Consider the following 14558-nt stretch of genomic DNA (forward strand, 5'->3'; position numbering starts at 1 on the left):
CCAAAACAAGATCAACATATTAAATGAATGAATGAATAGGTAAAATAAAATGAAATAAATCTTCCTTTGCCAAGAATGTGGCTGATGCAAGGATATGTGCATTCAGCTTTGACGTGTTTGCCCCTAACGTTGAGACGCTACAAACAGCAAAGTCCCGTGGCCTTGGAAGACCTTCGGGTCTGGCTCCCATCCCCAGACACTGTGGAGGAGACGGTGACTAAGCCTGATCCCGGCCCACTAGGAAGTCACAAGCACATATGGGCGATTCTAATACAAGACCAAAAAGAAAATGTGGCAGAGGCGTGGAACAGCCGGCTAGCCAGAATTGTTTTTGGGGAGACGAGAGGGGAGGCCTGGAATCAAGGGGAAAATGTGGATGATACCAGGTTGGGGTAGGGTGAGAAAACAGCCAGAGAAAACTCAGCACTGGGGAGTGGGGGGAGCTTGCGTGGGATTCAAGAGAGAGCATCGGAGTGTCAGCACCCTGCCAAGAACTCAAGGCAGAGACAAAAAGGCCAGTAACGTTTGGGAGAATCTGAGGATGAGATTTTTTTGGGGGGTCACACCGGGCAGCTCTCAGGGGTTATTCATAGGTCTGCACTCAGAAATCACTCCTGGCAGGCTTGGGGAACTATACGGGATGCTGGGAATCGAACCACCATCAGTCCTGGGTCAGCCACGTGTAAGGCAAATGCCCTACTACTGTGCTATCTCTCCGGCCCCTGAGGGTGAGATTCTTGACCTTTTACCCACACAAGCAGGGAGGACACTGAAATGATTTAGGACTCAATCTCATAAGGCTCTGTGGGATCATGAGGTCAAAGGAGATGAAGACAAGAGTTTCCTGGATCCTTGCTGGATCACAAGGTTGACGGGGAAGGGGTGGAGAGATAGTACAGTGGGTATCACACGTCTTGCTGACCCGGGTTTGATTTCCAGAACCCCATTTGGTTCCCGAAGCACCAACAAGAGTGATCCCTGAGTGCAGAGACCAGAGTAAGTCTTGCACATTATCAGTGTGCACCGTCTCCCCAAATAAAAAAAGGTTAAATAGATGTTGGGTTGAGGTGGAGAAAGTAAGGTTAGCCTGGTTCCAGGTATGAACCCTATAAGCATGGCAAAATATCTCAATGAATCTGAATCTAGGCAGGGTGTGGACAGAAGTCAAATCCTGGGGCTGAGGACAGAGGCATTGGATCTAGGGAGATCGAGAAGAGATTTCTAGCATGGAAGAGAGAATTTCTAGCATGGAAAGCTAGCCACTAAGATGTTATGATGCTAGACTTTCTTTTCTTTTCTTTCTTTCCTTTTTCTTTTTCTTTTTTTTTTTTTTGAGTGAGGATTGCAGTGACTAGGAAAGAGACAGGTGGAAGATCTTGGAGTATCTCAAAGGGTCAGAAAATCGGTCCGAAATGAAAGCACAGTGGCAGGGTGTTTTCCTTGCACGAGGCTGATCTGGGAAGGACCCGGATCTGGGATGGTCCCTCGAGCCTGCCAGGAGTGATTGCTGAGCGCAGAACTAGGACTAACCCCTGAGCATTGCTGGGTGTGGCCCAAAAGCAAACAAACAAACAAAAAACAAACAAAAAAAAGAGTCAGAAAGTCAAGAAGTGTGGGGGCCAGAGCAATAGCATAGCAGGTAGGGTATTTGCCTTGCATGCGGCCAACCTGTGTTTGATCCCCGGCATCCTATATAGTACCCCGAGTCCACCAGAAATAATTTCTGAGCACAGAGCCAGGAGTAACCTCTGAGTATTGATTGGAGTGGCTTCTCCCCTCAAAAAAGAAAAGTCAAAGAGTGCTTCCATCTCCCACACACACACATACCCCACACACCCACAATGAAACCAAAGGGGAGACTAGCTAAAAGAGCAAGGGCATTTACTAAATAAGAGGGTTTTCATAGTGAGGATACATTTATGTTACCAGAAGTAGCTTGTGATCCTCTTCCTCATCTTTCTCCTCTTCTTTCTTCTCCTCCTCTTCCTCCCCCTTCTCTTCCTCCTCCTCCTCCTCCTCCTCCTCCTCCTCCTTCTTCTACACCTGGCAGTGTTCAGGGCCTTCTGGTTCTGCACTCAGGGCTCACTCCTGATAGGGCTCAGGGGACCATACTGGTGATCAAAACTGGGTCAGTTGCTTGCAAGACAAGCACACTGCAGATCTGGCTGTGACAATTATCATCATCCCATTGATCACCAGGCTTGATTTGCCTGATTTGGCTGGCTAAATGAGTGTTCCCTTCTGCCTTCCTCCCTCACCACTCCATGTGCTCCCTCCCAAAGCTGAGCTCTTGGTGAAAGGGTATGGCTTTCCCTGAAAAGAGACAGAACATTCTTTCCATTGAAGATATACAAGTAACTAACTGTATTTCTCTGCTAGAAACTCGCAAAATAAGTGCCCTGCCCACTATATTATCTCTCTGGCCCCTGATTTTCCTTTTATTTATTTATTTATTTATTTATTTATTTATTTATTTATTTATTTATAGTGAAGAAAGAGTTTTTATTGAACAAAACTTACTTAAAAATGTGGGGGGGGGGGCCCCGGAGAGATAGCACAGCGGCATTTTGCCTTGCAAGCAGCCGATCCAGGACAAAAGGTGGTTGGTTTGAATCCCGGTGTCCCATATGGTCCCCCTTGCCTGCCAGGAGCTATTTCTGAGCAGACAGCCAGGAGTAACCCCTGAGCACCTCCGGGTGTGGCCCAAAAAAAACAAACAAAAAAAATGTGTGTGTGGGGAGCCTGAGAGATAGCATGGAGACAGGGCATTTGCCTTGCATGCTGAAGGATGGTGGTTCGAATCCTGGCATCCCATATGGTCCCCCAAGCCTGCCAGGAGCCATTTCTGAGCAGAGAGCCAGGAATAACCCTTGAGCGCTGCTGGGTGTGACCCAAAAACCAAAAAAAAAAAAAAATGTGTGAGGGGAGAGAAAGAGAAAAAGTAAGTGTTTAAAAAAGAATACAAGCTCTCCATAGTGGAATAAAAAGCAAAGAAACAGAGACCAGCAAGAGAGATATATGTCCAGGGAGAACATGGGCTTGAAGAGAAAGCCTGCTACACATTGTTTTTTTTTTTTTTTTTTTTTTTTTTATTTGTTTTGGGGCCACACCTGGTGGTGCTCAGGAGTTACTCCTGGCTCAGCACTTAGGAATCACTTCTGGTGGTGCTCAGGGACCATATAAAATACGAAGGATTGGACCTGGTGCGGCTCAGTGCCCTCCCTGCTGTACCTGCTTTTCGTTTTTGTTTTTAACTGTGGTTCTCAGTGGGCTGGAACCTTTAGCTATGTTGCTCACACTTTCTTGTCTGCAAAACTGTTGTGGCACTGGGTCTCAGCTACCAGGACCACGACCAGTGCATGCGGCAGTGCTGGAAGTCACATTCTGCCTCCCACTTGAAATGTTGGTGCTTTAGGCAATAAGCGAACTTCCTGCCTCTATTTGATGATTGTAAATAACAATTCAAAACACATAAGAGCAAAAATCCATAGGAAAAGGAAACAATATACGATCATTTCAGACCTAAAGTTTATGACTTAGCAACTGATTGGAAAAAAGCTAACAAAAATTGAGAAATAATTTAAATTTAACCAGCAACTTTAATAAAATTAAGCAAAGGGGCATGTATAGACACTATTTTAGTAGTATAGGAAATACTCGTAGAATAAAATATTAATTTTGAAACAATAGAATTGTTCAAAAAAATTGGGGCTGGATAGGGAATTTGCCTGGTATGTGGCCAGCTCAGGTTTGATCCTTGGCATCCCATCTAGTCCCCTGAGCACTCCCAGGAATGATTCCTGAGTGCAGACCCAGGAGTAAGTCCTAAGTATCAGAGTGTGGCCTTAAAACAAAACAAAGAAATAAAAATTGACATAAAATGGAAGGCAGAGAAACATAGTACAAGCATTTAAGGTATTTGCCTTGCATGATCTATCCTGGCTTGATCTCCAGCACAACATATGGTCCTCTGAGCACTGTTAGGAATGACTCCTGAGCACAGGTGAGTGTGCTGCTCCACCCAGAAAAAGAGAAAGAGATGGGCACGGAGAGATAGCACAGCGGCATTTGCCTTGCAAGCAGCCGATCCAGGACCAAAGGTGGTTGGTTCGAATCCCGGTGTCCTATATGGTCCCCCGTGCCTGCCAGGAGCTATTTCTGAGCAGACAGCCAGGAGTAACCCCTGAGCACCGCCGGGTGTGCTCCCCCAAAACAAAACAAAACAAAGAAAAAGAAAAAGAGAAAGAGGTCAAGGATGGAGCCCAGCAGCAGAGCACTTGCCTTGCGTGTGTGACAAACTAGGTTTAATGCTAAACGAGGATTGTCTTTCTTTCCTCCCTCCCTCCCTCCCTCCCTTCTTTCTTTCTTTCTTTCTTTCTTTCTTTCTTTCTCTCTCTCCCTTCCTTCCTTCCTTCCTTCCTTCCTTCCTTCCTTCCTTCCTTCCTTCCTTCCTTCCTTCCTTCCTTCCTTTCTCTTTCTCTTTCTCTCTCTCTTTCTTTCTTTTCTTTTTCTTTTTCTTTCTTTCTTGGGGGTCACACCCGGTGGAGTTCAGGGGCTACTCCTGGATCTGCACTCAGAAATCACCCCTGGCCGTTTAGGGGACCATATGGGATGCTGGGATTCGAACCAAAATATGTCCTAGATTTGCTGCATGCAAGGCAAATGCCCTACCACTGTACTATCTCTCTAGCCCCAAAAGAATTGTTTTCAATTCATTAATCTAGCATAAACTTGAGACCCCAAATTTTCAAGGACAGACAAAAGAGGAAAATTACAAGTTGATCACACTCATGAAAATAGATGATGAAAATGCTACACAAAATATGAGCAACTAGAATGCAACAACAGATTCATTTCAAGATTCAGCGCCCAATTAACTTATGAACATGCTCAGCAGTGAGCAATTATTAGTTATCAGAACTATTTAAGTTAGAACCACAAAGAAATACTGTTGCCAGATGGCAGATGGCTGAAATGAAACAGTCTGACAAGACCACATATCAACATGGCCTTACCACTCGTAAAATTCTAACTAATATAACTCTGTAGGGAAAATAATGTGTTACTGTTTACCAAAGCCCAAGAAAGAAAGAAAGAAACAAAGGTACTGGGGCGGAGAGATAGCACAGTGGTGAGGCATTTGCCTTGCATGCAATTGACCTGGGAGAGACCTGATTCAATTCCCTGCATTCCATCTCATGTGGGCCCCAGGGTCTGCCAGGGTCTATTTCTGAGTGCAGAGTCAGTAGTTGTAGCATTAAATAATTAACCCCTGAGTGCCAACGGGTGTAGCCCAGAAATCAATCAATCAATCAATCAATCAATCAAGTTTCAAAAAGAAAAAAAAACAGGAGCCGAAGAGATAGCATAGAGGTAGGGTGTTTGCCTTGCACGCAGAAGGACAGTGGTTCAAATCCCGGCATCCCATATGGTCCCCCGAGCCTGCCAGGAGCAAATTCTGAGTGTAGAGCCAGACGTAACCCCTGAGTGCTGTCGGGTGTGACTCAAAAACCAAAACCAACCAACCAACCAACCAACCAACAAACAAATAAATAAAACCAAAGGTACTAGTCCAAAACTCAAGTTCTACATTACTAACCTAACTCTTCAACCTAGTATATCCATTCCTACTTGGACTTCCTTGCAGCGATCCTCAAAGCCTGGCCAAGAGAATCTAATCAGCTGGAAACATGACAAATGCCAATTTTGCTTCTCCTCCAGATTCACTCATTTGGCCAGTTAGAACACAGAAATGTGTGTTTTGTTTTGTTTTGTTTTGGGCACACCTGCTAGTGTTCAGAGGGGATTCCTGGCTCTGTGCTCATGAGCCACCCCTGACAGTATTTAGTGCACTATGTTGGATGTCAGGGAATCAAACCAGGGTTGGCCCAAGCAAGGTAGTTGCCTTACCTAGCCTGCTGTCTTTATGACATTCTGTGTTTTGGCAAACCCTCTGGAGGCTTCTGGTACCTGTTAATGCTTGAGACTGTGGCCATGGATAAATAGTCCTCCACTCCCCCACCTTCCCTTGTCTTTGTTTTGTTTGTTTTTTGGGCCATACCCTCTCAGGGGTTACTTCTGGCTATGCGCTCAGAAATTACTCTTAGCTTGGGGTACCATATGGGACGTGGGGGGATCAAACCACGATCTGTCCTAGGCTAGCACAGGCAAGGCAGACGCCTTATTGCTTGCATCACCACTCCTGCCCCTTCGTTGTTATTTTGATGACCAGCTGATGTTGGTTTGTTTTGCGAGGTGTTTACCCAGCAGTGCTCACGGCTACTCCTGGCTGTTTGTGTGTACTCAGAGATCCCTCTCGGCTGTACTTAGGGAACCATATGGGGTTCTATTAATTCAGGCCTCAAGTTCCAAAGCCAGTACACTGGAGAGACGCAGGTCTGGAAGCAAACACTGATGCAGGAAATAATCCACACATAGTAAAGAAGGTGAACTGGGTTTAGGAGTTCCAACACATAACCCTTCTGTGCCCAAGAAGTAGACAGTTCAGTGGGAAGTTGGAAAATGCAAGAGTGTTTTCTTGAGACCCTAGTATTTATTAGGAAGAAATAGACCACTCCCTGAGGTGATTAGGTGGTCTAAACACCAATCCAAGGTACTACACTCAAAGATGTTTCCAACTAAAACGTATGCTGAGTAGGATGGGATCTGATTAATCCCATAGAGTTCCAGGGATCTAGCCAGATTTAACCCATCCAGATTTAACTGCATGCAAGCAAGCACCTTACCTGTTGTGCAATATCTGACCTGACCAGCTGTTGTTTTGATGTCATGCCCCTGACTTTAGTGCTGTCCTGGGTTTGCCCATCGCTGCCAAGCTTATCCAGTTGGCTGCGGGGATCACTGGGGGTTGCAGTCCCTCAACTGTGGAGCTTTTGCTTTCTAGAGCAGTGCTTGCCCAAAGTCACTTTAGCACATAGACACATATTCAAAGGTTCTACTTCTTGGCTGTGGTGATGGCAGCACTTTTTTTTTAATTATTGAAGTAGTAAGTGGAGGTGGCACCTTTAGTGGTGAAGCTTGGATACACCCGACTTAAGGAAATTTCATGTGGCACTGGAGATCAGACATCAGAGCTGACCACCATAAACAGTAGAGATGGAACGACTCGGTAGATGTGACAGCACTGGGAAGGCAGTGCTCTAAGCCACTGATGGAGTTGTTCTCCATGCTTTAAGAATATTTTGGTCTTGGGCCCTGAGAGATAGCACAGCGGCATTTGCCTTGCAAGCAGCCGATCCAGGACCAAAGGTGGTTGGTTTGAATCCCGGTGTCCCATATGGTCCCCCGTGCCTGCCAGGAGCTATTTCTGAGCAGACAGCCAGGAGTAACCCCTGAGCACCGCCGGGTGTGGCCCAAAAACAAAAAACAAAACAAAACAAAAAAAGAATATTTTGGTCTAAGTTTGTCACTGTCAATTTCTGACCAGTCTACATGTGGAAAACCGCGCGGGGGCTAGCGCCCCTGCGCACACTGCATGTATTAAAAGTATTCCCTATCCTTATATTTTGTATATCCAGAATGTCCATTTTGTATTCTGCCCTTTCCCACATCCCTACAAAGCTCATTTTAACTCCTTAACTCTCTCACTCCCCCCAAACATTACTAACCCACATAACTCTTTTTAACTTCAGTACTGCACAATCCTAATCACAGACCAAAGCCGTGCATTGTAACAACCCCCAACTATTTCAAAAGACATAAAATGGACACGTATTTCTTTTGAATATTTTATGTGTTGTTTCTCTGGCAGCTATAAGTCTTACTAAATATTCTCTTATACAGTGACGATCCTAACCACTTTTTATCTTCTCTTTGTGAGCTGTTCAATAAGGAATTTTGGTGAAAGAGTCCCCCAGTTTAATGTTGTTGATTGAACCATGTCATGGGGATTGTTGGACTTGTTCTTATGGCCCCCATATGTGCCAATAACACCATGTGACATTGTTCCTTTTTTGCATAGGCATATTAAAATGGGAAAATACTATACATACAAACAAGATCTTATCTAATAGAGATTGGAACACACAAACTTTGTAGTGCAAAGGGACCTTACACCCTGAACATTGACATAACGACCCGGCACAGGCCTCAGAAGAATGGGCATTTTCCATTCAACCCTGAACCAGGGAAGCCATCCACGAAACATCCAAGTTTGTCTATAACATCACCTGGAAGCAATCCTCAGGGAAGACCCTACCACTGCTCAGACATCAACCTGCTCAAAAGAGACTTCTCTTAACACTGAGAAGACTTAACAACAACGACCTGCTTACAGGACAGGGCTCTCTGCATTGCCCTTTAATTGTGAGGTGAAACGAGAGGATGCTCCACATCCTGACTTCAATGTAGGATATGCAGATTCCAGGATCTTTAATACAGAAACATGATACCAACAACAGAGACTATGTGAAAAATAAAAGTGTGTTGGCACTACAGACAATGTCTTGGATTGGATAATCTAGCTTGCCTGGAGCCTAGAGTTGGTCTAATGCCAGAAAACTTCAGGGGTAGGGTCTCTTTGTATTTAGGCAACGGTTATTCCTTTCCATGCCCTTCATATTTTGGTGCGCCTATGCAAACAACAATTGCCACTCTAACACCGTTTTTACTGTGCTCCTTTGACTCTAATCCTTAAACAAAAACCCACTTAAACTTTTGAGGTTAACTTAAACTAATATGCATGTACATGGAAATGTAAAAAAATACTATGCCTCTAATGTCTAAGGAGTTACATAAGTTTTATGGCTTTAGATTGCCTTGTCTACTGCTAAGAAATATTATAATGTATTACAATCTGGGGACTTGAGGGACAAAGTAATTTTACATGGATTCTGTTTTATTTATCATAATGTTCTTTGGCTGAAAGTTCAAAGTTAAGATATCAGCAAGGGGACTTCTTCCGAGAATTATGTTATGGGTGATTGTCCTTCCACTGTAACTTTACCTTGTCCTCTTTCTTTGCATCTTTGTTCTCATAATTAAAAATAAAAAATTAAAAAAAAAAGAGTATTTTGGTGCCGGAATGATAGCACAGTGGTAGGGCCTTTGCCTTGCATGTAGCTGACCAAGGATGGACGTGGGTTCAATCCCTGGCATCTCATATGGTCCCCAAGCCAGGAGCAATTTCTGAGCTCATATCCAGGAGTAACCCCTGAGCCCCACTGGATGTGACCCCAAAAAAAAAAAACAAAAACAAAAAAAAAGAATATTTGGGAACAGGACCGGAGTGTAGCACAGTGGTAGGACATTAATTTTGCATGGGGTTTGACTTCTTTTTTTGTTTGTTTGTTTTTTGAGCGTCACACCCGGCAGCGCTCTGGGGTTACTCGTGGCTCTATACTCAGAAATCGCTCCTGGCAGGCTCGGGGGACCATATGGAATGCCGGGATTCGAACCACCGTCCTTCTGCATGCAAGGCAAACTCCCTACCTCCATGCTATCTCTCTGGCCCTGCCAGGAGTGACTTCTGAGCATAAAGCTAGGAGTAACCCGAGCGCCGCTATGTGTGGCCCCCCCCAAAAAAAAAGAATATTTGGGAACAGCCTTGTTTCTAATAGCCTCACACTGAGAACTAGCTGGATTTTCCTCAGCATCATAGTAGATAAATTGTAATTTTTTTTTTTTTTTGGTTTTTGGGCCACACCCAGTAACGCTCAGGGGTTACTCCTGGCTATGTGCTCAGAAGTTGCTCCTGGCTTGAGGGACGACCATATGGGACGCCGGGGGATCGAACCGCGGTCTGTCCAAGGCTAGCGCAGGCAAGGCAGGCACCTTACCTCTAGCGCCACCGCCCGGCCCCATAAATTGTAATTTTAATATAAATTAAATAGTCCTAATATTGGTAGGGGGATGGTGAGGTCTGCTGCCCCTTATGCCCAAGGGTCTGAAAGCTGCAAGGTAATGGCAGAGAAACTCACAAAGCAGTCAGATGAAATTCCAGGAGTCAGCCAGCTTTATTTCATGGTTCCTACTGCCATGTACTTTAGAGAAGCAAGAATCAGCAAAAGCAAGGAGCAGAAGTGAGAATCAACAGCAACATTTAACAGAGGGATGGATACAGCATCAGATTCAGCATCAGATTCGGTATCAGCAACTCAGTATCAGCAGAGAAGCATCAGCAGTAGCATCAACAAAGGGAGTTAGTCAGCAAGGAAGCATGAAAAGCAGCTGAAAGGGAGACAGAGGCCGAGGGAGTCAGAAGGAGTAGAGAAGTAACTGCTAGGAAAAGGCTTAGCATAGAAGCCAGGTGAGGAAATGTATATGTTACATTAGGACCATCAAATAAAGCTGGCTAACTCCTGGAACTTCATCTGACTGCTTTGTGAATCTCTCTGCCCTCATCCTGCAACCTACAGACCTGCCAGACCATAGGGGCTGTGGGAACCGGGCCTAGTCTCTGAGATAAGGAGTTTAGAGTATTAATATGGAGGATGCTCAAAGAACTCAAAGAAAACATAGATTGGGCTGAACAGACCACAATGATAGAACTCAGAAAACTCCAAACTGAAATAAGAGGTCTGAAAAACTCGGGAGATGAAATGAAAACCTCAATGAAAAGCCTTTCCAACGAGTAATAGCAGCTGAGGACGGGGTCAGTGAGCCAGAGGATGAGATGTAGAACAATTCCATACAGCAGAAGAGGTTGGAAAAGAACCTTAAAGCAAATGATCAGACAATTGAATAAACTACTTAAAAAATGTGAGCAGGGGGCCGAAGAGATAGCATGGAGGTAGGGCGTTTGCTTTGTATGTAGAAGGATGGTGGTTCAAATCCCAGCACCGCATATGGTCCCTTGTGTCTGCCAGGAGCAATTTCCAGGCGTAGAGCCAGGAGTAACTCCTGAGTGCCACCGGGTGTGACCCCCCTCCAAAAAAATGTGAACAGATGAAAATTGAAGTCTTTGATAAACTCAACAGAAACAACATAGGAATCATTGAAGTACCAAAGACCCAGGAAGACTATTAAGAAGTGTTGGAGGAAGGATCAAAAGAAAAAAGGGGGATTTTTAGCCGGCACGGGCGGGCAGCTGGCAGGCCTCCGCATGTGCCAGCGGCCTATTGGCCCGGCCTAGGGTAGGGGAGCCCGGACTTGGGTCACCCGACCCCCCTCTCCCCCATTCCTCCGGATCTCCAGGTGGGTTCCTGGAAGGAGCTGATGGGGCACCCTGGGTTTTCCCCACTCCCAGGCTGGGTCCGGAGACTGGCCTAGGGTGGGGCTTAGGGGGTGGAGTTTGATCTGGTGGGTGGCAGATAGCTGCTCAGCTATACTCAGGCTGTCACTGGCAATTTCATACTGGTCTACATTTTGCAAACCGCGCGGGGGCAAGTGCCCCCGCATGAACATATGCTCCTCCCAACCATCAGTACCCCAGATTTACCCTTCTTAACTTCAGTAACACACAGTTCTAATCTCTGACCTAAGACATACAGTAGATCTAACAAATCCTAGAACTATTTAGAAGGACACAAATTGAACACATATTGAACACATATATCTTTTGAATATTTTATGGGTATTTTCTTTAACTGATATAACTATATATTCTTCTACCATGATGTTTCTATCCACTTTTCATCTTGTCTTTTCTTTGTAAGCTGTTCAGTAAGGATTGTTGTTTGAACTGTCCCTCAGTTTGATGCCTATGATTGAACTATGTCATGGAAATTGCTGGTCTTGTTCCTATTGCCTCCAGATGCACCAATAACGCTTCATGGCATTGATCCTTGTTTGCATAGACACATTAAAATGGGAAAACACCATACATACAGATAAGTTCTTATCTAATAAATCTCAGTACAATGTACCTTACACCCTGAACATTGATATAATGACCTGGCACAGGCCTCAGAAGAATGGGCATCCTCCATTCACGCCAGAACCAGGCAAGCTATCTACGAAACATCCAAGGTCTTATATAGCAACAGCTGGAAGCAGTCCTCTACCAGGAAAGACACTACCAAGGGTCTGACATCGACCTCCTAAAAAGAGACTTCCATTTACACTGAGAAGACTTGACAACAACAATGATCTGCTCTACAGGACATGGTTCTCTCTATTGCCCCTTAAGTGTGAGGTGAAACGAGAGGATGCTCTGCACCATCCTGACTGCAATATGGGATATGCAGACTCCAGGATCTTTAATACAGAAGCATGATACCAACAACAGAGACTATGTGAGGAATGGATGTGTATTGCCACTACAGACGATGACTTGAATTGGACAAACTAGTTTGCCTGGAGCCTAGAGTCAGTCCTGTGCCAGGAAACTTCAGGGGTAGGGTCTCCTTGTATTTAGACCATAATTTGTCTTTCCATGTCCCTTATGTTTTGGTGGGCCTATGCAAACAAATGCCACTTTAATACCGTTTTTTTACTATGTTCCCTTGACTCCAATCCTTAAGAAAAACAACCTACTAAAACTTTTTGAGGTTAACTTAAACTAGTAAGTATGTGCATGGAACTAAAGAAATGTACTTTGCCCTCAATGTTTAAGGAGTTACATAAGTCTAATGTCTTTAGATTATATTGTGTGCTGCTAAGAAATAGTATGTACTACAACTGGGGATTTGAGGGACAAAGTAATTGTATTGTACATGGGTTCAGTTTTGTTTTTCTTAATGTTCTTTGGCTGAAAGTTTAAGGCTGGGATATCATCGATGGGACTACCGAGAATTCTGTTTATGGGTGATTGGGCTTCCACTGTAACTTTACCCTGTCCTCTTTCTTTGCATCTTTGTTGTCATAATTAAAATAAAAAAAAAAGGGGGGGAAGGGGCCAGGCAGTGGCGCTAGAGGTAAGGTGCCTGCCTTGCCTGCACTAGCCTAGGACGGACCGCAGTTCGATCCCCCGGCATCCCATATGGTCTCCCAAGCCAGGAGTGACTTCTGAGTGCATAGCCAGGAGTAACCCTTGAGGGTTACTGGGTGTGGCCCAAAAAACAAAAAAACAACAACAAAAAACAAAAACAAAAAAAAACAAAAAGAAAGAAAAGAAAAGAAAAAAGGGGGAAGAGGAAGAAGAAAAAGAAGAGGAGGACGAGAAGGAATAAGAAGAGGAAGAAAAGGAGGAGGAAGAAAAAAGAAGAGGAAGAGGAAAAAGAGGAAGCCGGAAAAAGAAAAAAGAAGACAAGAAAAGAGGAAGAACAGTAAGAAGAGGAAGAAGAAATGAAGAGGAAGAAGAGAAAGGAAGACGGAAAAAGAAAACAGACAAGAAAAGAGGAAGAACGGTAAGAAGAGGAAGAAGAAATGAAGAAGAGGAAGAAGAGAAAGAAGTAGAAGAGGAAGAAGAGAAGAGGAAGAAGAATAAGAAGAGGAGAAATAGGAAGAAAAAGAGAAGAAAAATGGACTGAAGATTTATTTTTAATTTTTTTTCTTATAATAGTGTTTGTTTAAGCACTGTGATTACAAACATGTTTGTAGTTGGGTTTTAGTTAAAAAAAAAAGGGGGGGTGCCGAAGACATAGCATGAAGGCAGGGTTTTTGCCTTGTATGCAGAAGGATGGTGATTTGAATCCCGGCATCCCATATGGTCCCCCGAGTCTGCCAGGAGCAATTTCTGAGCGTAGAGCCAGGAGCAACCTCTGAGTGCTGCTGGATGTGACCCCAAAACCAAATAAATAAATAATAATAAAAGTCTAAAAAAAAAGACAATACTTTTTTTGTCCTCTGAGGCCACAGCTGGAGATTCTCAGGGGTAATAATAATACATTTGTTTGTTTGTTTGTTTGTTATTTTGGGTCACACTCAGTGGCACTCAGAAGTTATTCCTGGCTCTGCACTCTGAAATTTACTCCTGGGGCTAGAGAGATAGCACAGCGGTAGAGCCTTTGCCTGGCACTCAGCCAACCCAGGACAGACCTGGGTTTGTTTCCCGGCATCTCATGTAGTCCTCCAAGCCTGCCAAGAGTGGTATCTGAGTACAGAGCCAGGAATACAGAGTACAGAGCCTGAGTGCCACCGGGTGTGACCCAAAAACAAAAACAAACCCCCCACCAAAAAAGGAAATTTACTCCTGGTGGTGCTTGGGGAACCATATAGGATGCCGGGATTGAACCTGGGACACTCTGTACTATCACTTCAGTCCTAATGGTAAGATTTCTGTTTTATTTGATTTGGGGGCCATAGCCTGTGATGCTCAGGTATTACTCCTGGTTCTGCACTCAGAAACCATTCCTAGCAGTGTTCAGGGACCACACGTGGATCTAAACTGGATCAGCCACGGGCAAAGCACATGTTGCTATCTGGGCTGTACTTTTTTCAGCCCCAGATAGTACTTTTTGTTGCTGTTGTTTTTAGGGCCACACCCAGCAGTGCTCAAGGGTTACTTCTGGCTCTGTGCTCAGAAATTACTCTTGGCAGGCTTGGGGGACCATATGGGATGACAAGAATCAAATTTAGGTCAGCCACATGCAAGGCAAACATCCTCCATACAGTGCAAATGCTCCAGGCTCCCAAATAATACATTTTTTTCTTGGTTTTTGGGTCACACCCAGCAGTTCTCAGGGGTTACTCCTGGCTCTATGCTCAGAAATCGCTCC

At 44.6% G+C, this 14558-nt stretch overlaps 1 protein-coding gene across 1 annotated transcript in view; it reads left to right on the forward strand.

Moving 5' to 3' along the window:
• Positions 1–9892: 9892 nt before the first annotated feature.
• C12H2orf16 (chromosome 12 C2orf16 homolog) overlaps positions 9893–14558 on the forward strand; it is a 39232-nt gene continuing 34566 nt past the window's right edge. The window contains exon 1 of the mRNA XM_049784685.1: positions 9893–9918. Coding sequence (XP_049640642.1) covers positions 9893–9918 — 26 coding nt within the window. The remainder of the gene's footprint in view (positions 9919–14558) is intronic.

Source organism: Suncus etruscus, chromosome 12 (genome assembly GCF_024139225.1).
Source record: "Suncus etruscus isolate mSunEtr1 chromosome 12, mSunEtr1.pri.cur, whole genome shotgun sequence".
Lineage (NCBI taxonomy): Eukaryota > Metazoa > Chordata > Mammalia > Eulipotyphla > Soricidae > Suncus > Suncus etruscus.